At 41.1% G+C, this 24,305-nt stretch overlaps 1 protein-coding gene across 3 annotated transcripts in view; it reads right to left on the bottom strand.

Annotated features, from left to right (window-relative positions):
• LOC124544984 (flocculation protein FLO11) overlaps positions 1–24,305 on the bottom strand; it is an 81,723-nt gene that overhangs the window by 55,576 nt on the left and 1,842 nt on the right. Inside the window, exon 1 of one of the 3 annotated variants that reach the window (XM_047123734.1) lies at positions 6,530–6,564. The exons of the other annotated variants lie outside the window; for them this stretch is intronic. Coding sequence (XP_046979690.1) covers positions 6,530–6,549 — 20 coding nt within the window. The 5' untranslated portion in view covers positions 6,550–6,564. Of the gene's footprint in view, positions 1–6,529; positions 6,565–24,305 lie in introns of those variants that run through there. 3 annotated transcript variants of the gene reach the window in all.

Consider the following 24,305-nt stretch of genomic DNA (forward strand, 5'->3'; position numbering starts at 1 on the left):
AGTGTTTCTCGTTTTCTCTAAATTCCTCTGAGAGCCTTTAATTGAAAACTCATGATTACAAAAAATGTGGAAATTACATTTGCATCAACTGAGTGCTAAATTCATGTTGCTCATACAGGGTGCGTCACTAACTATAGCCACCAAGAATAAATCCGAGAGTATGATAGTAGCTGAAAAGTTTGTGAGACAAAAGTTGCATGGGACAATGGGGGCCATTATATGACGTTCAGAGATATAAGGATCAACCTTTTTTTTTTGTTGTCCCAGCTCAAGATGATTATGGGATGCTATAGTTTGGTACTTATTTTCTGATGGCAGCTATCGAGACGAATCAAATGGTTCAAATGGATCTGAGCACTATGGGACTTAACATCTGTGGTCATCAGTCCCAGTCACACACATCCATGCCCGAGGCAGGATTCGAACCTGCGACCGTAGCGGTCACGCGGTTGCAGACTGTAGCACATAGAACCGCACGGCCACAACGGCCGGCGAGACGAATCCAATCATGTGTAACAATACGGTCTTTGAAGGTCACAAAGGTGGCATGAACGTCCATTAACAGAAGGTGTTCGAAGTGATGACCATTGGTATCAATGCAGTGCTGCAATCTTCTCATCATGGATTGTATTCCTGATCACTTCGGCACTTATCGAAGCACATTCTCTGACAATTCTCTCTCATATATCGTGCAAATAGTAAATATTAGCCGAATACGGCGTATCCATCTAACGTACCACTGACATGTAAACACCATTCGACGGTTTCGCCATACAACACTAATAGGAACGGTAAGACTAGTATCGTCGAATCAAGCGCATGTGAATGATGTATTCCTTCAAAGAAGAAGTCGATGTGCTTCTCATTTATGGAGAATGCCAACGAAATTCAGTGAGAGCGAGAGACTTATACGCTGAAAGGTATCCAAACCTACTCACCCTACACGTCGTACATTTAAATATGTGTATGATAAATTGAGAACAACTAGATCTTTAACGGATCGGAAACACATCCGGCAAAGGAAAGTTACCAATGACGAAACGGGAATTGGTACTATTGCCACTGTGGTTCGAGATCCTTACGTTATTCGCGTCAAATCGCAAGGGAATCTGGCATGAGCCAGAGTAGTGTTGATCGTGCTCTGCATCGCCATAAATATCGTCCTTACCATATCAGTCTCCACCACGAATTAACTGGTACGGATTGTATGCGTCGCGCTGAATTCTGCCGATGGGCTCAACTTCAGATTCAGCGGGATGACACCTTTATTAATTTGATTGTATTTACTGACGAGGCTACATTCACGAACCATGGAAATGTTAATTTGCATAACATGCATTATTGAGCAACTGAAAATCCACGTTGGCTGCGGCAAGTTGCACACCAAAAACTGTGGTCGGTGAATGTATGTTGTGGGATGCTGGAGGACAGAATTATAGGCCCCTATTTCATCGAAGGAAATCTTAATAGTAGGAAATACACCACTTTCCTGCAAGAAACATTACGTCTGTTATTGCAAGAAATACCTTTAGGAACAAGGTACAGAATGTGTTATCAACACGATGGATGTCCGGCACATTTTTCGCTGATGGCTAGAAATGAATCGTAGAGACAAAGCCCAAATAGTTGGATTGGACGCGGAGGAGATGTGTCGTGGACGGCTGGTTCGCCAGACTTGACGCCTCTGTATTTTTTTCTTGTGGGGACTCATAAAAGACATTGTTTATAAAGACGTTCCAAGTACACATGAAGATATGCGAGAGAGAATTGTCAGAGCATGTGCTTCGATAAGTGCCGATGTGATAAGGAATACCACTCAATTCATGATAAGAAGATTGTAGCACTGCATTGATACTTGTGGTCATAACTTCAAACACCTTCTGTAAATGGATAAAAAAAAAAAGTTTACCTTCATATCTCCGATGCGACCCCACCTAGCAACAAAAATCCAACGTCATATTATGGCCCCCGCTGTCCCATGCAACTTTTGTCCCACAAACTTTTCAGCTTCTATCATACGTTCAGAGTTATTTTTGGTGGCAATAGTTAGTGACTCACCCTGGATCGTGCGGTAGCGTTCTCGCTTCCCACGCCCGGGTTCCCGGGTTCGATTCCCGGCGGGGTCAGGGATTTTCTCTGCCTCGTCATGACTGGGTGTTGCGTGCTGTCCTTAGGTTAGTTAGGTTTAAGTAGTTCTAAGTTCAAGGGGACTGATGACCATAGATGTTAAGTCCCATAGTGCTCAGAGCCATTTGAACCATTTGACTCACCCTGTATATAAGCGATAACGGCGATTTTTACTTGTCAGCTAGGTTTCTTGTCATTTTCTTTGACACTATGAAAACAAAATTTAATGCTCAACAATTTTCCTCGTATAAAAGTTTGCATCAAATTGGCCAAATCTCAGTTTTGGCGAAAAGAGAGTTTTTGGCAAATTGCGAAAAAGAACCATTTTCTGACGTAACTCTTCTATGGCGAAACTTGTTCCAAAAGCATATTTTTGATCCTCGTTTTGGAGGAATGTGAAAAAAAGAGAAAAAATCGAAAATTTGTGTTTTTTTCGTCATGGCTAAAGCTTCACTTATAAATTAGGCAAGCTAAGATTATTCATATCAGAGGCCTACTTGAGTAATTAAAACAGTTTTCAGAGTTTCACAAATTTTTGGAAGCGAGAAATCTGATTTTCTTGGCCTATTATGCCTGTGCACTGAACTTCCACTACAAAATTAGCAATCTATTTTGCTGATCCTAAATGTATTAAATTTTAGATGCAACTGCACTTTCAGTACTACAATAGCTTCTCTCTACTCGAATAGGGAGGATCTGGAGATTTTTAAATCAATCGATACAATTGCAATATAAGGATAGAAAAAGACACGGGTAAAGAAAGCGCATCACAACATATAAAGTAGGAATAGCAAACACCACTACCCCCAATTAGTGTAATGAATCAACCACTGCACATCCCTAGAAAGTAATACCTTGTATTTTGAAAATCTACCAACATTAATGGCAACTGATACCAAATAATCCACCTAACAATATTCCGTTCAGAATAATAAAGTTATTCACCAGGTCAAAAAACTGTAACCATACTTACGTCGGGAGCCACTACACTTATTAACAAGGAATTCTTTCACTGTGACAAGAATTTCTTTTCTTTTTTACTGATCAACTGAAGAATTTACTCGTGATAAATGTTAGCAGAAGGGTGTCGCCTGCACACGCTACGTGGAATGTGCTTCCACCCCTATTGGAGCCCCACAGATATCGACCCGGCTGCAGTTTATCGCATCTGTCGCAAACAGAGAGGAAACAAACGGTCGCTATACTCCGACTGATTCTCCGCGAACCCTGACGGATGTTATAAAATCATTTGCGATATACTGTAAGAACTGTGTTCCTAATTTTACTGTTTCTTTGAGGGGCAGTCAAATGAAAAAGTGACAGATGGGAAAAAGTATGTAAACTGTATTATTTCAAACGTATTTACCCCAATCTGAGACAACTTGTCAGTGACTTCATGGAAAATTTTTTGCGATTGCCTACGGATCCATGATTGTATCCAGGCGTGCACTTATTCGTCCGAACAAATCGACAACCACGAATGTCTTTCTTCACGGCCTCAAAAATATGGAAATCGCATCGGAAGAGATCGGGACTTCATCGAGAATGTGTAATGGTTTCCATCGAAACTCCTGCTCCATACTCGAAAGAATCTTGACAACACGTGGGCGGGCGCATACCTCCACACACAGGAATCTCTCCCCGTGCGATTTCATTCTTCATGACCGCCGTCTTGCTCCGAATGATGAGGTGCCCGCCAGGGTACAACCATGGTGGTGCCGTAGGCAATCGCAAACATTTTTCCATAAATGCACTGGCCAGTGCCGGCCAGTGTGGCCGAGCGGTTCTAGGCGTTACAGTCTGGAACCGCGCCACCGCTAAGGTCGCAGGTTCGAATCCTGCCTCGGACATGGATGTGAGTGATGTCCTTAGGTTGGTTAGGTTTAAGTAGTTCTAAGCTCTAGGGTCTGATGACCTTAGAAGTTAGGTCCCATAGTGCTCAGAGCCATCTGAACCATTTTCACTGGCCAGCCTGTCTCAGAGTGGGATTAATGTACTGACAGATACAGCGATTACGTTTGAAATAATAAACAGTTTACTTACTTTTCTCCATCTGTCTCGTTTTCATTTAACTGTGCCTTGTACATGACCATCCACAAAAAAGGAACACACGTCAAATTATTACCGCCTACTTAACCGAAGAATAAACATTTCCACTTGAGATTAAAATACTATATTGAGATAGCTGTAATTTCTTTAACCATTATACTGTCAGACAAGAAACGAAATTTTCAAGTCACCCTTCCGTTTATATTAAATTCGTTTATCTCCTACGCCAAACCAGTGCGTACCTACTACGACCAAGAGCGGTTACGCCACTTCTTTTCTTTTTGCGAAATGCTGTTGATGCCTGAATAAAACACGATGCTGTCTCGCAGATGGTAAAGTGCCTCCTAATCGTCTGAACTGTAGCAATCACACACGATTTTTTTCCTTCTCTGTCTATATTTTAAAGTGCCACTGCTGTTGTTCGGTTTTTGCAGATTTGTGCGGTTGTGAACACGAAATAACTCCCAGTTCGGAAAACCATGTTAAAATAGGATTGCTTTAAATTCACCTCACATATCTTAACAGCTGGCCAACTGTCAATCGAAGGGCGGAATGTGTTGGTGAAAATATACATCTGAAATACGCAAGCCGTTTGTGGCTCTAGAACAAGAAAACTGTCTAACAAAGATTAGCATGGGTTAAGGGTTCCATGTTCAGATGACTACAATGTTTTTAAGGATACACCAGGATCTCTGATTCCGCAAGGATTAGGGAAAACAACGATGACAGCCTTGTGCATAGAACCTATGCCCTATCTGTGTAGAGTGTTTAAAGGAGAAAACGAAAATAACGGTAACCCGGCGCATATATTGACAACCTGTCCTCCCTTACATACCGCCGTTTATTTGCTGAGTCATTTCACCCTTTACCAGTGTATCTTTACATGAAGGTTATAAACATCCGATATGTTGTGGATTCCTTTCTATCAATAGTAATGTTGCATGGCAAACACAGTAATGATAGAATACGGAGATGGCAAGTCGCCACGAAATGCCTATACAGTTTACTGATATTGCAAATTCCGATAAGCAGTTGGATATGGAATATTCGCAATTGACTAGAGATCCCATAGGGGTGCGGCTAGAGGTGATGAGGAGAAATGTTTTGAGCCCACTTACGTCTACGTCTATACTCTGAAAGCCACCGTGAGGTGTATGGCAGATGGTACGTCCCATTGTACCAGTTATTAGGGTTTCTTCCCGTTCCATTTACGAACGGAGTGTGGGAAGAATGACTGAACGCCTCTGTGCGTGCTCTAATTATTCTAATCTTTATCCTCACAATACCTATGTGTGCTAAACGTAGGAGCTTGTTATATATTTCATGTGTCATCATTTAAGGCCGGTTCTTGAAACTTTGTTGGTACATTTTCTCGGAATAGTATACGTATATCTTTCACAAAGCTGTAATAAAGCCATTCTATAGTATTTCGTTTCATAAAAGATAACTTGGTTTTGATGGTATGGTATGGTATGGTATGGTAGGTACAGTGAGATGGCTTAGCGTTCGTAATTTAAATTTACACATATCCTCTTCGGTTTAGACTCTTCCGTGTAAAGTAGAAGAAAAGTACCGACCATGGTTTACGATTATTTTGACTTTAAAATCTGTGCTAGGGTAGGTTATTCAGTATGACACTACTTTTTACTGATAACGACTACAAAATGAGATGACTGCAAATTGATCAGATTGCCGGAAGGTAGACTAGCAGAAAATGCCTTGCTTGTTTTCCGAAAATACTGCTTTTCCCTCCATTTGTTACACGCTTTTTTAAAGCGTATCTAAAACGAGTCCTAGTATAAGTTGAGTAACCAACAAAACTTTCGTTGATAGCTTGCCTGTTTAATTTAAGTAAATGAAAAGTCTTGTTAGAAAAGGAAATTTGGAATTTAAAGGCACGTTGGCGTCGTTACCACCTGAAACGGAGCATAAGCTGTAAAAGACTGTGATTTAGAGGAACCAATAGCTGAAAAGGGATTCGAACCCAGCGCCTCCGGAGTACGAACCCTAGCATTGCACGTCTTTGGTTGGTTATTCTCTATAGAAGTACTATAATTTCGCAGTACACTTTCGCATCACAGTTACATCGAAAACGAAGAGCTAAGACATAGTGTCATCAGTGACGTTTCCACTGATTACAGCTTATTAAATTGGATTCTAAAGTAAATGATTACAAAACAGAATTACGTCTTTCTCGTAACGTTCTTTGAGGGTACCGTTAAAAAGAGATAATGAAATACATTGAGAGACCCAGACTGCGAGGATCAAATTTGGAACACTTTGACCCGCATACACTATCGATTCTAAAGCTATGCTGGCCACTTAGCTATGAGCTCTGCAGAGATGACTTTACCTCTCATCCGCATTGATCATGGAACAGACAATTATGACCAAGTACCATGCCTTTTCCTCAGCAATTACTAGTATTAACGTGGTCAGTACAGTCAATAGGAACAGCATAAAATTCCTACTAGACTAGGCAGGCCTCTCTTCACTGATGGGTGCCGTCAATTTCCTCTCCTCTGCACCTGTGATAAGCCTGATAAAATCTGGCGCTATCTAGATAAAATCTAACACTGCACGGTTTCAGGAATGTGGAACCAGACTGGAAAAAAGGGGGGGGGGGGGGGGGGGGAGCAGCCGTGGTCATTGTATGGTGAGAGAACAGCGCTGAGCAGTCGATCTTAACATTTTTTAAAAGAGCCATCCATATGATTTACAAATACGAAAGGAAGCTAAACTTAGGTTATTCTGTCGAGCGTTTAAAGCGAACCCTTCTAAAACACTAATCCACTGTCTCCTACTGCGTTACACTGATCAGTAAAATTGTTATATTTTTTGTAAGGAACTAAGAAAATTTTGAAATTTTGTATTAAGGAATGTCTGAGATTGCAATAAACACTGCCGAGTATCTTACAATCGCTGTTTCCCTAAGAGTGGTGATACGGTGAAACTTGAAACACTAACAGGCATAATTTTTGACAAAGCAAAGATCTTGGCGAGGTACCAATGAAAGCTACAATCGCACTGTGACACACAGTCAAAATTTTATAACGTACATGTATCAACATTTGTATACATATACCGCGACGGGCAACTCTGATTGCTTTTATTAGGTTTTGCACCTTAAATCCCTGCTCCGAATATTTAAAGATTCGAATTTCCGTGTATAAAACGTCCTATCTCCCGATCTATGAGCCGTGCCATACTATAATTTTACAAGTACATCCAGTGGTATATGTGGATCCTGTCTCCAAAGTGTGTTTTGCGTAGTGTTAGTAATTACGACGTAATAAATTAAAACATTATCCTTGATACTGCAGTTTTACTACATGAACAGCGAACATGTAGTAAGCGACTGCCTTCTTTCATTATTTTGCAGGGGTGTCAGCGAAAAAAAGGTTCGTAAAGGTTTGAAATTATTTGTAAAGTTCATTGGAAGTAGCTAAGTGCTCTATTTGCCAAATACTGCATGAATATAGTTTCGGTTATCTACGCGCCATGAGAGACGCTGTTTCAGGAGACACATACATACACAGTTTCTAACTGTTATACTTATTATGTTAAATCTTTATAAGATTACAGCTCTTAATAAGTGGGCTCTGACAGCATTTTAAAGTTTTAAATTCGATCAATAACTGTATAAAATATTAAAAATCAATTGCTTATTGCCTCCGGAAGCCATTAGATACATACACGCAAACTGGGACCGTGTCCTGTTCTAGCTGTTAGTAACACACATCACGGTTACTCTTTTTGAAAAGTTGTAGTGGTAGAAATACATGGAAGGAAGTAAAAATAGTGTTTAAGGTACTGTTGACGAAATTACGAAATGGAATACAAAAAAATGGGACTAGGACAAGAATGGGGTGCGAAACGTAAAGAGTGTTTTTGAAAGGAAACATCCTAGTATTAGCCTCAATTTACGCAAACCACGGAAACACTAATTTCGATACTCACAAGCGATTGATCCTCCTCATCAGAGTTCAGTCTCTTAACCACAGTATTGTGTAACAGCTTTTCTCGGGAACTTGCAGTCCAGTCGTATTATGAGTAAATTTCCCCAGCGCTTGGAGAAGATTACGCACATCCTCCTCCCATACGCCGACTGCTCAAGATTATCACATGAACTGGGTTCGAATTTCTATCTGACTCAAAATTTCGGTTGGCCCAACACATGAATATTCAGATGGTCAAAAAGTTTCCGATGGGTAAGTGCAGTGGTGAGGCGCTACACTCATAGTTCAAGAAGATATCGTTCCCTCGATTCAAGAAATCCCATAAAAAGAGTTAGCATCTAGCTATACGAACGGCACTTCTACAACCGACGAAACCTCGCTTTCTTACTACACTGTTTTGTTAAGTCACCGGACAAGAAGAAACATATGCTGCATCTTTCGCAGTCTAAAAACACCTCTCTGTCAGAAGAGGGTTTTCTTCTTATAGGAAACGCGCAGAAATGTATGCAGCTAGATTCTTACTTGAGAAGAGCTTGAAGAGCAATCAATCTAAGATCTAGTACCATCAGTCTTCTATTTCCTTTCTTTCTTTTTCCAAGACAACGCTCCACCACACCGTTGTGAAACAGCGTTCAAAGTAATTGAGCTCCCCTCCTACAGTCCCGATGTCGTATGCATGTGATGTGGCTTCGCTGGACCGAACTCGAGCAGGCACAATCATGATAAATGCCAGATGCCAATTAAAGAGAGGGGGTATTCGATAAGTGATTGCGATAGATTAACACCTGTACTGAATCGAGCGTAGTACTGTTTTGAGAAGAACGACTTACGTTTTAAAACGTAAATCAATTATGGATGTGGAACATTGCGACTGATTAATAAACGTTTCCACAAATTACTGTGGCCAGTCGCCTTTTGTCTTATTCAAATCGTACTGTCCATTACGAGTTTCGAATCGCCTTACGATTCATCATCAGATGGTACACATTAACAGCATGTTTGCAGCATTGTGGAGGTCGTGTAGAGTTAGTAGCAGCTGTTGGTTTGATACTACTAATTCTACACGATCCCCACAATGCTAAAAACATGCAACGAATATGTACCACCGAATGATGAATGGCACGGCGATTCGAAACAGATAACGGAAAATAAATACTGAATAATAAAACAAAAGGCATCTGGTTGCAGTAATTTGTGGAAACGTTGACTCATATTTTGCTCCGTCCGACTGCCGATAACAGGAGAATAACATGTGGTTTTCGGTGTCCTCCTAGCGATAATACTTGAATGGTACCTGTTGCGAGGGTGCCTAAACCGATAGCTGCTGCTCTGTACAAAAATTTATACATGGTTTAAACACCACGAAACTGCTGAATATTAAGAAATCTGGTAGGATGAAACGCTCTCGAAAATTTCACTACTCAATCTTCAATTAACACCCATATGAAAAATACTAAGCAGCATTCTAAGCTGCAGCAGATAAATTAAGTCATGGCAGTATTGATGTTTGGGCCTAAGGGTGCAAGAGGGCAGCTAATAACAGAAGGAGCAGATAGAATGTGGAAGAAGGAAGTAAGCTTACGATTTAACCTCAAGGTTATCGTAGACAGAGCACAAAGATTGCAGAAGGAAATCTGCCGTGTCCTTTTCAGTAGAACAACACCCATATCTGCCTCCGCATCTGCTTTAACTGAGTAAGAGGAGCTACCTCGCTCTGTGGCACCTATGACAAAACCAGGGCAACAGGATCACGTGAACGGCAGGCGGCACGTTTAGCTTCGCGTCAGCTTACGTAACAAAGAACGGAGGAGACCAACTCCCAAGGTCATCCCACTACCGCTGTTATCGCTGGACTGTCTTCCTCGTTCGTACGCTGAAGATTGTATGAATCGCGAAAAGACAACTAAATACCTTTGTGTATTCGCAAGTGCAAGAGTTATTCTATCTGCCTCATCACAAATAATTATGATATAAACAAATTCGCGCACAGCTGGTCATCTGAGTGATTACTTTTCACGGAACTGGGGAGGGGGGCGGGGGTAGAATTGCTGTTAGTTCGATGCCAGACCCGGGTGGGTCACGAAGAACATTTCATGATCTGCGTACATAAACAGAACCACGCTCAAAATTGTAATTGAAGTAAGTATGTAAGGGCAACGTACGAAGTGCAGGAGAACAAAGTATAGGCGTAACGTCGCTATACGCTATTTATGCTGAACAAGAATAAAATAGGTAATTGATTGTCGCTTTGTTTAAGAAACCATTCTTCATTTTAGTGAACTGGTTTAAGTAGAACACCGAAAAACTAAGTCAGGATGACAGAGTTGGAATAAAAGTCCAGTATTCGAAGTTTTCCGCCATCTCGGGATCAGTAAACTATTAGTACATGAAAAGTTGGGCTTAGCTACCGCTCCCTCTAATTACACAGAGATTGAGTAAGAGGGAAAAACATATACGAAAAAACAACGATAAACGTCAACACTAACACTTTCCCTTGGCTTTCCACCGCTACCCAATACTGCCAGATTTTGATTGGATTTCAAAGTGTTGCAAAGATGGGCGACTTGTTTTAAATGTAGAGAAACGTAATCGGAATTTCAGAAAAAACTAGTGTCCTATGACTACAATATCAACTCATTAAATACTTGGGTATGACAATTTGTACGTATTTGAAATGGAGCGATTACAGAGACTCGGCCTGCAAAGGAGCTTGCTTACAAAAACATATGTGCGACCCATCGCAGAATGTCGCACAACTATCCCTAGGAAGACTACTTACAAACTTTCTAGAGCCTATTTTAAGTGATTAATATACCACAACCCCCTATGCATCGCTCCCACGTGGATCGCGAGGCCAAGATTAGACAATTACAGCGCACGCAACGTGTCTGAGCAATCATTCTCCAAACGTGAATGGAACGGGAAGCAGCTCTAATAAGTGGTACAATTGGAATTACTCTCTGTCATGCACTTCACAGTGATTTGTAGGGTATGGAGACACTGTAGACTCTGAAATGAGAAGAGGCTTTAAAAGTAGTATTTTACTACTACAGCTTCTTTATTACTATTCTGTCGTACCATTGCTGCTTCGTAAATAGATGGTTGCGTATTAGATACTTGTCTCGGGTCTGGGCGTAGGCACTGTTTTTTAACTGACTTTAAAACAGGGAACGGGGAACTGACAGTGATAAATAAAGTAGCCTGCGCCACACAACAAATGGTACTTTTGAGTATAGATGTAGATCTACTGCGTGTCCTTAACGTTAGAACGCAACTGTTACACTACGTAGTATTCAAACTTAAGTTGTTGAATCAATTCTCCATTTTTACGCGATTTATTCGTATGTGTTTTGGAATTCCCTCGGGAGAAATGAGTTAAAGTTAGTAGAATTGATAGGAATAGCGTTACTATGTAGAGTGTGGGTAAGTTCTTATGGGACCAAGACGAAATTAGAGTGGTTGGTTGATTTGGGAGAGGGGACCAAACAGTGAGGCAGGGTGTATACGTGGACAAGGAAAAAAAAATCCCGGATTTCCCGGTTAAAAATACACTTTCTCCCGGATGAAAATACACTTTTTCCGTGATAAGTGACAGTATGCTATTCCTCGGCACTGTAAAACTCATCAGGCCTATGGTTTTATATGCGTGAGTAGAATTTCCCGGCACTTTAGAAAACGAAACTCAAGAGGGGGAAAACACGTTTTGAAACACCTTTGATGTGCAGCAACATGTATGCTCCATATTTTCGTGTTACGAAGATATAAATTTGAATTCCACCAAACTCCGCATGTTACTTTCCGAAACATTGAAATCGAGATTGCGATGCGCTTTTGTAAGCCAGTCATAGCTCTTGTCACGTGATCTCGCCAGCTGATGGCAGCATAGGACACATGATGTAGTGAGCCAATAGCAACATCACTCTTAAGTAGAGCGAACACACAAATAAGAAAAATTAACGGTTTAAATGAATTTACACAGCATTCACATATAATATTGGTCTCGAAGATCAATAAGCTGGAAAAGAGGCTAAGCTTCCACATATAATGTTGATCTTTTTTGCGCGTGTTACACTTTAAGATACATCACACAAATGTGCCGGTAAAATGACGTAAATGTCTGATCTTTTGGACTCGAAATTCTTCTAAATGGTCGTCCTCAAAGAGTTGATTTTTAAATGAGAGTCAAACGCTATGTGATTTAAGAAATTCATCGTACATTCTCGCACATAGTTTATCTTGCGTAAAAAGGATAATTGCTTTGAAATGTAACGCTTTGCAAACCACCATTCGCAATATTTTCCCGCGACCTGTTAGAATTAGGTTCGTTTCAGCAGTTGCAAGAGAATGACAAATAACAGGCGTCACCGCGCTTGCGCAGCTACGATGACGCAGGAAGCCGATATGTTCGTACGTGTAAAACATTAAAAGATCTTACGTATGGCATAAAAAACAATACATCAGATGATACTTCAAGACCGTCGAAATTTCGTGAACCATACTAAAACGCATAATTCGGCTTAAAATGCACATTCGTATGTAAATTTTCTTGGAGTACCAGTACTGTATTATCTCATGTTTGGTTCTTTATTATGGCATAATGCCATACGTGCACTTGAAATGCAGCGAACAATTGAAACTAGGCAATACTGTGAAATTAAACACTTTGTTTCAAATGAACTGACTGCCTCAGTAGAAAAGATTAACTTTAAGCCAAATCTCTTTACCAAACCGGCAAAAATAACTTCATTGTTCTGTCAGGAAGGTGGAAATAAAATCTGAAACTAATAACATATTTTAGCTTTCAGTAATTATGCGAACGTATTTTAATTCATTTGATAGCTCCCGGCCACGAAAATCAGTTTTGTTATCATTTAATGTGAGATCATTTAGATGGGTAGATCACATAACTAATGAGGATGTATTGAACAGAACTGGGGAGGAGTTTGTGGGACAACTTGACAAGAAGAAGGGACCGGTTGATAGGACATGTTCTGAGGCATCAAGGGATCACAAATTTAGCATTGGAGGGCAGCGTGGAGGGTAAAAATCGTAGAGGGAGACCAAGAGATGAATACACTAAGCAGATTCAGAAGGATGTAGGCTGCAGTACGTACTGGGAGATGAAGAAGCTTGCACAGGATAGAGTAGCATGGAGAGCTGCATCAAACCAGTCTCAGGACTGAAGACAACAACAACAACAACAACAACAACGTGAGAGCAATAAACGAAGAGGAAACAACAAAATCACTGAACGTAAACACAGATCACGTGGACGCTGCCCACCTCCCCACAACAACTCTGACTGCTCTGTGCATCAGCCCCAGATTTGCTACATTTCCGAACCGAGGCAACATTAAGCAGTGGCGCCGAGCCATACTTCTGTAACCAGAAGCGGGAGAAGGTACAACTCATACGCGACTCCACTGCGCATGGTCAAGAGCCCGCCCGCAACAGCTCAAACGAATCTAATTTAAACAGTTGTCACGTCACGCTCATCGGAGGCAGTTTGTTGTTATAAAGCATTACATAGTCTTCCTAAAGCCTTTGACACACTTTGCTGTTGGCAGACGCTTGTATGAGCACTGTTTTGTTGTTGTATACGGTGCATTTCCTTTGCAACTTAAGTTTTATTTTCGTTTTCTTTTTTTCTCTCGTTCATGTTTTGTTGCTGCAGTATTATTCTGCAGTAGCGGGATACAGTAATATCCTTTGTTAGAGTATTGGTTCTTACCAGTCAGAATCACAAAAATTTAACTGAAAGCTAAAACAATGAAAAATTCCCGGAATTCTAAAAAATTCACGGGTTTTTCCCGGTTTTCTCCCGGATGAAAAAATTCCCGGGTTTTTCCCGGATCTCCCGGTTGTCCCGGGTCGTATACACCCTGTGAGGTCATCGATCCCATCGGATTAAGGAAGCGTGGGGAAGGAAATCTGCCGTGCTCTTTCAAATGAACCATTCCGCCATTCGCCTGAAGCGATTTAGGGAAATCACGGAAAACCTAAATCAGACCGTCGTCCTCCCGAGTGTGAGTCCAGTGTGCTGACCATTGTGGCGCGTCGCTCGGTACGATGTTGAGTGGTAACTTAGTTAACAAGGTATAAAAACAATGGATGGAATTCACTTGTCACACCACACAATGAATTGACAAAGCATCTATGGAAGGTGGAGTTTGTTTGATGTAACTCACTTGCTTACTACATCCCAAGAGAACGAAAGAGTGAGGAAGGAAGGGAGGGTAAGGGGTTGATGGAGGGAGGGTGAGTGGGTGGGTGGGTGGGAGGGAGGGAGGGAGGGAGGGATAGAGAGAGAGAGAGAGAGAGAGAGAGAGAGAGAGAACAGATGATAGATAGTTGAATGATGGGACGACTGGCTGGATGCAGTGGGTACGGAAAGCAGTGTGGAACACTTGAAGTATTAGGTCATTTACACGCTGTTCACGAGAGCTTACAAAAAGCTCGCATCTAGCTTTATACCGATCCAGCACGCGAATAAACACTGCGGCGAGCATTGATCGGTTCCTGGAAAGCCGAAAGAGCAGAGTGAATGCCAGGAAAGCGAGCTCGACGGCCGGAGATTTGTCGGACAAAAATACCGATTGTGCGATGTACGCAATAAACAACAACGAAGCAAACTGGAGGACACCCAAACGAAACGGTTGATGACTCACCCCTTTCGCAATAAAGGGAAAGCGAGGCATGGAATGACTAAGGGGCACCACAACCATATCTGAGTCATCAGTGGGTACAAAACACATCGTTGCATCTATTTTTCTATTGGCATCAGCAAACAGGAAATTCATTGAAACTTCCTGGTGTATTAAAACTGTATGCCGGACAGGGACTCTAACCAGGGACTTTTGCATTTCGAGGGCAAGTGCTCTACCGACTGAGATACCCAAGCACGACTCACGATCCGCTCTCATAGTTGTATTTCCGCCAGTACGTCATCTCCTACCTTGCGAAAATTCTCAAATGCGACAATCAACATCTCATTAACTTGAATGGCAAAGTACTTTAAACTTCCGAGACCGATTCGTGTGACTACAAATCTTTATTTTTGATTAAACCATTGACCTGTTTTGGGAAGCGAGTAAAAATGCCGTTAACTGTATAGAACGTATACGCGGATCTTATCAAATCTTTGAGGTATGACCGTTTACGTATTTTAGCATTTCATAAGTTCAAGTTTGCTGATTTCAAAAAACTTGTTTGACACCGACAGAAATAAGGTGCTTACCGTGACACTGCGAAAGTGTGGAAACAGCTAACTTTCCCAGCATGAGAATACAACTGCTGTCTCATAAAACTGTTACAGTCTTTTTCGCTACACAAAATACAAGCCTCAAGCATGAAGATTTCCTGTTTATAAGATCACATACGCTACAAGATCAAAGAACAGGAGACTTGTCCAATATCGTTATATCTTGTGGAAGGAGTAAAAAACAAAAGCTAGTTCTATTAACCGACCTGAATCCTTCGTTCTAGTGATTTCAAACCGACCAAAGAGTCGTAGTAGTTATCCCATTGGTCTAGCTTAGGAAAGAATTTGGATCATATTCTCAAGTCTCTTTCGAAATTTTGGGTTTTCCTCTTTCACTTTTGCCAGGGTAGTGCCTTCGAAAAGGAAATTTTGCTCCATCTACAATGGCGTCGTCGCAAAGGGACTTTATACATTAGCCTTTCTCCTTCGCACGAACACAAGGTAGAACCGTTTGTTGGCATAAGAGCTTAGGTACAGACTTGGAATCATATGATTCTCAATCAGGGCAAATAAAATATTCATTATCGATTCTAATCTTTGTTCTAAAATAATTTCGGACACTGTACCAAAATTATTTAAACTTTCTGTTGGAGTGAAATCAGGAAGACCATTCTTATGGAAGCAAAAGTAACATAATATTCGCCTAGTCGAACACCATCTGGTCAAAACAATCCACACAGTCCTATACAATGCGGAACTGACTACTAGCACCAGACGTCACTACAGACGGTCCCGCTTGTATAAAAGGAGGTGGGAAGTATTGCGTTTTTAGTAGAAAAGCAGTAATAGCAGACCGGGTCGGTCAGGCGAGTTCAGTGACTTCGAACGTAGACTAACCATTGGGCACCTGAGTAAAGAATCCGTGAGCGGCATTTCCACTCTTCTACTCTGCCCAAATCCACTGTGACGTGGAAACACAAAAGAACACACAGTTAAATCAAGATCAAGCATACCTCATGTACTGGAGGACAGGGACCGTCGAGCATTATGAATGATGGTTGTGAAAAAGGGCATGAAATGAGCAGAAAGATTAACTCTTGAGTTCCAAAGTGCTACCACCAATCCTGGTGGCACAATGACTGCGTTAGGGAGGTGAAAAGAATGGGACACAATTATCGAGCAGCTCCTGACAGACCGTACACTTCTGTGGTCAATGCTAAGCGAAGCTTGAGGATGGGTAAACCGCTACAACTGGATAAATGGATGACTGAAAACGAGTGACCTGAAATGATGAATCACGCTATATCTGTGGCAATCCGATGGAATAGTTTGGGTCTGGCAAATGTCTGGAGAATGTTACCTGTCATCATTAGTAGTGCCAACAGCGAGGTACGGAGGAGGCGATGTTATGGTCTGGGTGTGTTTTTCGTGGTTAGGACGTTGTCCGCTAATTGCGCTTAAAACGCTAAATTGCGGAAGTATATGAACACTCTTTATAACACTGTGTACTGCGTACAGTGGAGGTACAGTTGGGAGATGATGACTATCAGCATGATGACGCATCTGTCATAACGCACGATCTGTGAGGCAATGGTTTGTGGAAAGTAGTATTTCTTAAATGGCCGAGCGGTTCTAGGCGCTACAGTCTGGAAACCGCGCGACCGCTACGGTCGCAGGTTCGAATCCTGCCTCGGGCATGGATGTGTGTGATGTCCTTAGGTTTAAGTAGTTCTTTGTTCTAGGGGACTGATGACCTCAGAAGTTATGTCCCATAGTGCTTAGAGCCATTTGAACCATTTGGTGACAGATCTCTGTAATATCTACAAAAAAATTTATGTTGAATATAATCATGTAAAATTATACGTTACAGCTCACTAGAATCAAACTAAGTCCTCTACGGGCCTATCAACCTGACTTTGACACAAAAGTACTAATTGCAAATATACGGAAACTTGGATTGTCCCAACTGTATTAGCTGTTCGATGCAATGTCATAATGCATATAGGCTGGTTTCTAGAAAGCCTCATCCCATGATTCGAATTCAAATCAGAAATTTGGACAGGAGATGTTTTTTAATGTCATGTCCAGCACTAGTAGCTCAGAGGATGCCAACAGAAAACATGTGACATCCATGCAGTGCGGTCATCTATCAACTTTAAAAATATATATATAAAAATTATGTTTGCTATACGCTGTGTAGATCCAGACCTGAAGAAAAGTGATTGTTAAACCGCTGGTGCTTGCTTGTGCGTGCTTGCTTTGGGATAAATTAAAAGGAGGGTAAATTTATCATCACAAGGAAGGTTAGTTTTAACACCGCAGAGCTTTATTAGATAAGATTCTATTGGAGGTGGCACCTTCCTGCGTCCTGATGACATACCCAGCTAGTTATAGGGAGTCCTACCGTGTCACGTGGATTCCGAACTATGGTGAAACTCGACATTTTTAACATTAGCAAACTTTGCAAGATGTGAAAGAAGTGACTATTAAGAGATGAAAATTCTGGGACCGACCAGGGATTGAATCCGCAGCCTCTCGATCGAAACCTTACACTATTATTGAGCCTTCAAGCCATTAACGCCTCAAAACTCGGGAGGGAAAGTGCAAGTTACAGAAACTGCTTCGTTTCATACGTGTAGTATAATACGAAATTACACTCACACTTGAATGAAACAAAAAAGCCGATAATCAGTGTCAGTGCAATATATGTGTCGAGTGAAGGAGAGAAGGCACATTAGCGCCTGGACGTATGGATGAAACAATTGTTTTTAAATATTTGTGTAACTATGATTTCTAGACACGGTTATAGAATTTGTGATCCTTGTTTTTAAAACCGCATAATTTTTTTTACAGTGGATGAACGTCTTAAACTGGGAACACACACCCACCTCTATATTCGCATTTTTTAAGACTACCTTTACGCGGTTCGTTGTGTAATACGAATTGGATCAACAAGGCGACAAAACTCAAAATTAAGAAAAACTTTTAAACGTAAAAGGTGCTTGGCTTCAGCGGACTTACACGCTGATTATCACTGTTTCTTATTCCTCCCCTCCATACTGTCATGATAATATGTTATACTGGTATATTATAACCAACAATATTTATTACTGGCTGTATTAGACTGTCAGGAAGAGACATGGTTAAGGTCTATACTTCTGCCCAATAAATATGAATTCAGACTAACAATGTATCATGAGGGGAGAATGGAAAGAATCTTGGGAGACTCCGTCTTCACGGCCATAATGGTAATTTAAAGAACTAGACTGATTTAAGGAGGAGAAGGAACAGGGTTTAACTGTCTATTGACTACGAGGTCATTAGAGACGAAGCTCAAAGCTCAGGTTGGAGAAGAAAAATGCCCGTGGCTCTTCAAACGAGTCATCCTGAAATTTGCTTTAAGCAGTTTTATTTAGCTGACTGAAAAGTCATACTCTGCCGGACAGTTATCACTCTGTTCTTTGTTTTATTCGAGTGGGCAGACCTGACAACAGCCAGTTCTCACTGTTATTACCCCCCACCCCGCATCTGCGAATTACGATGCCCTAGCTGTCGTGGGAAGCACTAGCCAAACTCCCGTACATTTCCGAGTAATACTGATAGCAGAACTTAGCATAACTAGCAACTTCGCTCCCCCTAGAAAACTACTTCCACTCTTAAATTACACAGACTGCAGGCACACAACAGGCCAATCTGTCAACTCAAAGCTATACACTTAAGCGAAGCAGCGTGATTCACCGTTTGATACTCCTCACTACCGAATCCCGCTAGATACATTATTATTATCTCCTTGAAAATAAATCAGTCCGTAATGGATTGAGCTGCGAAGAGAGAGGTCACTATATGCTTCAGTTTTGATCAGGATGGGATGGAGGTACTACGGTGGTAGTCCCCCGTGATCTCGTATAAGGAACTATGAGTTATTATTTATACATAACCCCGTAATTCACAAATTGTGATCTCTCAGACCGCGTGAAAATTTTCGAGCTCGCTCCCCAAGGCCAGTTGTGGTGGAATGCTTCTATACTCCCCGTACCCTCCTTAAAATGCCAAGCCTACGATGTTTTGTTGTCGGTTGCGTTTTCGCCTTCTGTGTTGATTGTTGAAACGTGTTACTGATAGGTGTTGGAGTCTCCTAGACAGCGTCTCGTGAACTACGTACCTGTTTTCTTCAGTACGGTACCCTATAGCTCAAAATGTATTCGCATGAATGTGTCAGTTTTAACTTTTCGAGTTTGATGAATTGTTATTCGGTCTATGGAGGAAGGTTTCAGTGATATGGATGAAGAAATAAACGAAAAAGCAGACGATTTTACATCAGCCAGTATCACAATTCTGCTTTTGAACAGGAGTATCATTCAGATGAAGAACTTCAGGAAAGTAGTGATGAGAATTTGTTTCTTCAGTGAAATACTTAAAGTGAATGTTAAAATGGAATGTGTTCTAAGTGATGACAAGAAAAATGTAGTTCCCAGCAATGAATGTCAAATCTGACATACTTACTTTCTGTACCTATCGGATGGAATTTTTATGCGCAAATTTAAACCCTGGAAGTTAAATTTATTTGCTACAAAGATTATATAATTTTTCAGAATGTAAAATTCAGTGCTCTATCAGTCCATTTATGTGTTGCTATTTAAAAGAACCACACAAAATTAAGTACTTTTGTGTGATAAATAGTAAAATGCTGCAGGCTTTGTTTATTTCAATAAAATAAACAAGGAGCATGTAAACAACATTTAAATAATTGTAAAAAATGTTATATAGCATAAATTAAAAATTTCATATGATTCTTGCCTTAAACCTCGGTTTAAACATACGGGTCCCAGAAACCTCACCTCGTGGTATACGTTACTGAAAAGTCACCTCGCGAGTTAAGGGTTAATACGAATGAAGGTGTTCATTATGGTCAGAATTAAGAGTCAGACCGCAGCCTCCCTCCTGTATGTATAATCTACAATTCATTGTTAAGGTCATTTGCCCGTATCATTCTGTCTGCACAATGACATCTCACAAGTTTTCTTAAGGCGATCGTGTACATGTTAGAAACACATGTTAATACATTCATTACTGCAGAAAACCGTATCATTTGTTCACGTTTCATGAATCCTGACGAAGAGACTTATATGAGACGCAGGAGGAGATGAGAAAGGCACCAACCTTACATTTAATAGCAATCTTACCTATAAAATATCACGCACTTTCGGCTTTTGTGTAGAACGACTTTCTTTTTAAAATTGACAGACATCTTGAAGACATACTCCATCACACTGCGAAATCACAGAAAACTTTCAACAATATGAACCCCGATGCTACTACTAAGAACCACATAATTGTTAGCAATTGTTGCTGAAGAACAAACATTGTTTGCCCGAAGAAGGGTACTGCCGATTTTTGATAAGGAGGGATAGGTATAAATGGTAGATATACTCGCCAGGACCACGCTCCGGCAACAGCAGGCGGTGGAAGGGGGGGGGGGGTGGGGGAGGGGGGGAGAATCCGGCTGCAAACGCGAAAACTGGTAAGACGAAGATGGGATTGATTCAAGAGTCTTGCACAGACATGTGGGTGCCTGCTTTTCTTAACAATCTCGACCTCTTAATAGCGCTGTAATATTATTTCTTTCCGTTCTGAATAGACCAGAGGTCAGTTTTAATCATTTGTAGACAACCTGAACAACCACGACCGCGCACTGGCTCACCTCTGCAAGGAGGAAGGAAGCAGAATGCCGTGTCAAACGAGCAATCACAGCATTCGCAAACAGCAATTTCCGGAAACCATGGAAAGCAAAACAGGTGTTATGATCTGGACTTAAACCCTGATCCTCCTAAAGAGGAGTCCAGTCTAGCCGAACGCATTGGCTCTGGGTCTGAACTCCAGTGTAAGCAACTATTCCTAGTGTTTCCGATTGAAACTAAAATTTAGACAAATAATGTATCACTTAAGATCCTTACACCAATTCTTTTATTAGCACAGGGAAACTAAATTAGCGTAATTAGTTGCAATACGATCAAGGGTACGCTGAATAATTCAAATTGCTTTACAGCACAGCGTAAACAGGAGGACGGGGTTCCAGCCCCTTCCCGGCCATATAGATTTGGTTTTCTTTTCAAATACGTGAATAGCTGATAACTTTTCACGAAATTTGTGGAGACTAGCTCCTACAAAACATTGGGGTTCTCAATATCACAGTCCGGTCACTGTAAAAGCACTCTACTTCTTCAAAATGGTTCAAATGGCTCTGAGCACTATGGGACTTAACATCTGAGGTCATCAGTCCCCTAGAACTTAGAACTACTTAACCTAACTAACCTAAGAACATCACACACATCCATGCCCGGGGCAGGATTCGAACCTGCGACCGTTCTACTTCTTCCCTAATGTATTTTCTTGATTTGTTTTTCTTCGACGAGTTTGTGCTTTATCGAATGTGGAGTCGTTAAAAAAAAAGCATGAAAGTAAAACGGAAGATAAACGGGTGTGTGCGGCTGTGGATTAGCGCTTGATTGAACAGTAAAGCCTATTGAATTCGACATTTTTAAAGGGTGCACCAATGAAGATGGTCGTCGAAAATACACACACTAAAACTGGGAGGTTGCAGAGGACGACATTGGTAAAGTTTTTGTCTTGCCAAAGATGAGACCGGGCACTGGCTCAGTCCTGAGAGGATGAATCTGCCATACGGCATTATAAACAAAATCCTTTCCGAGTTTGACTTATTGAAAGCACGGAAAAAGTAAACTACGAACACTGGATGGGTATCTGAACTCCGGTCCTTCCGAACAAGCGTCCAGTGTCTATTTCATTCGGTGGGAAGACTAACTACAAGAGTTAAACGTTTAATAGACATTTAGGTAATTAGAGTCGAGCTAACTTGTCGCTGTTTGATGGAAAGGAAGTGCCCATAGCACTGCTTACATGTTCATGGCTTAATATCGATTGCCTGCACGGGGCTCTCACCAGAGACCAAAAATGGGTACCCATGCAAGGATCCGTACGGCAGGGGGGTGGGTGGACTGCTGTGCCACCTCTATCCCCTCCTCACCTACTGAAAAAAACTACGAAAACCGAACTCACTTTCTGCGCCGAACATTAGTATGATTTCCAAGTCAACTACAAAGTAATTATTAACTGTCAGCAAGTAAACCCCGTGGTATCTACCGTGAAATCTCCACCTACTGCGATCTCCCGATTAATATGTTGCGTATTATCTGTTCATAGATCGGCGATTTTTTTGAAAAATAAATATTAAACCTGATGTATAATGTTATAATAATCAAAAGTTCGGGTTGTGACGACGTAGACGACAAAACCATCTGCGGGTGGTTAAATAGCGAACCCTAGGAAGCAGTTACATAAATGAACCGGATAAAGTGACAAAGTATGTTTGGTAAAAGAAGAGATTGAATACGACGCGATCCAGTAATCCGTTAACATGTTCATCAACGCGGCGAAATGCGTTGATTTCTTATTGGTGCTGCAGGAAAAATAAGAACTATCGTAAGGAAAAGAATGAATTGGAAAAAAAACACAAAAATGTACGATTATTTACCGAAAACGACCTAAAAATTTGAGACGAGGCACAGTATGTCTTAAGTGTAATTCTGTAAATAAGTTGTCAATCCGGCGAATAATGCGCAAGTAATTTTTTTCCAATGCGTCTTGAAGCTGGTTCTGTAAACGGCAGTTTGTGTTAAAAACGTGTGTTTTGGTTTACCCTCTTTTTTCGATTTCCTGTGCAGTTGCGGTTACTCATTAAAACGGATAATCGGGAGCTTGCCGTTTTTCAGCAGTCGCCGCCAAACTCACGTGAGCTGCGCAGCAGCGCCCCCCACCCCTCATACCTGGTCCTGACCACTTGGTCCGCTCTTGAACTCGTGCAGAAAAAGCTAAGCGCGTCGCTCAAAAGTGGACTGACCTTAACTTCAAGGTAATTACCCTGGGACATACGTTAGACTGCTCTGATATTGATATTTACATTATTTACCACCTGGAAAAAGGGAATGAGAAGATGCTACGGTTGCGAACTAATTATCATTTTGGGTGCCGCTATTCTGAAATTTTATATTCTTTGCTCGCCAAAACTATTTGGCTCGTCCCAATTCCAAAATTATTGCGGAATACTACGAAAGACCCGTCGCTATCTATGATAGAATTTCGTAATACGCGACTTGATAAACATGTTGACAGCGTTACAATTCACGATACGCACTGATGACGTCACAACAGTTATGGTGATTCTGAATTTCAATTTTGCATAACTGTAATTTGTTTCTTTTTTTAAAATTAAGAGCGCGTCATTTATGCACTGCAACGAAGTTTCTACGAATCTATTGAAATCTCTCTTCGTGGCCTATGACCATAAATAATTCGCAAAGACCCGTGAATGCGGGTACTTCACGCTGACAATAGAAGCAACGTTCTTTGAATAGGGTTTCTACCGACGCAGTGCAAGTCCAAGGATGTCAATGGAGCAGGCAAATAAATTGCATTACTCCTAAAGGTCAACAATACGTAAAATCTAAGCTCCAAACGCGCCTCTCCCTAACTGTACACCCACTGCAGTATAAAGTTCAATTTGCTTTCTAACGCTCTTATCACCAAGCGTGTCAGATGTTAGGTTAGTTGGAAAGAAATCAAGACATGCCGAGCAAGGGAAGAGACCGATGAAAGAGTGTTCACTGAGCTCTACAGCACACAGTTAAAAAAAAAAAAAAAACAGTTCAAATATTCACCAAAGATCTCAATCAAAGTGTAATTCACGCGTATGTGTCTTTCTCCACCCCCCCCCCCCCCGCCCCCTCACTCAAGTTAATATTACTATTTGAACCCGTATTACAATTATTTTCGAATCTTAAACATAACTGCATATAAAAACTCTGCTGTTGTTAACAGCACATATTATTAGACTATTAACAACAGACGTACAAAGAACTGCATTTAACGAATTTTTGTCGTAACTTGCACGT

Source organism: Schistocerca americana, chromosome 8, assembly GCF_021461395.2.
Source record: "Schistocerca americana isolate TAMUIC-IGC-003095 chromosome 8, iqSchAmer2.1, whole genome shotgun sequence".
In the NCBI taxonomy this organism is placed as follows: Eukaryota; Metazoa; Arthropoda; class Insecta; order Orthoptera; family Acrididae; genus Schistocerca; species Schistocerca americana.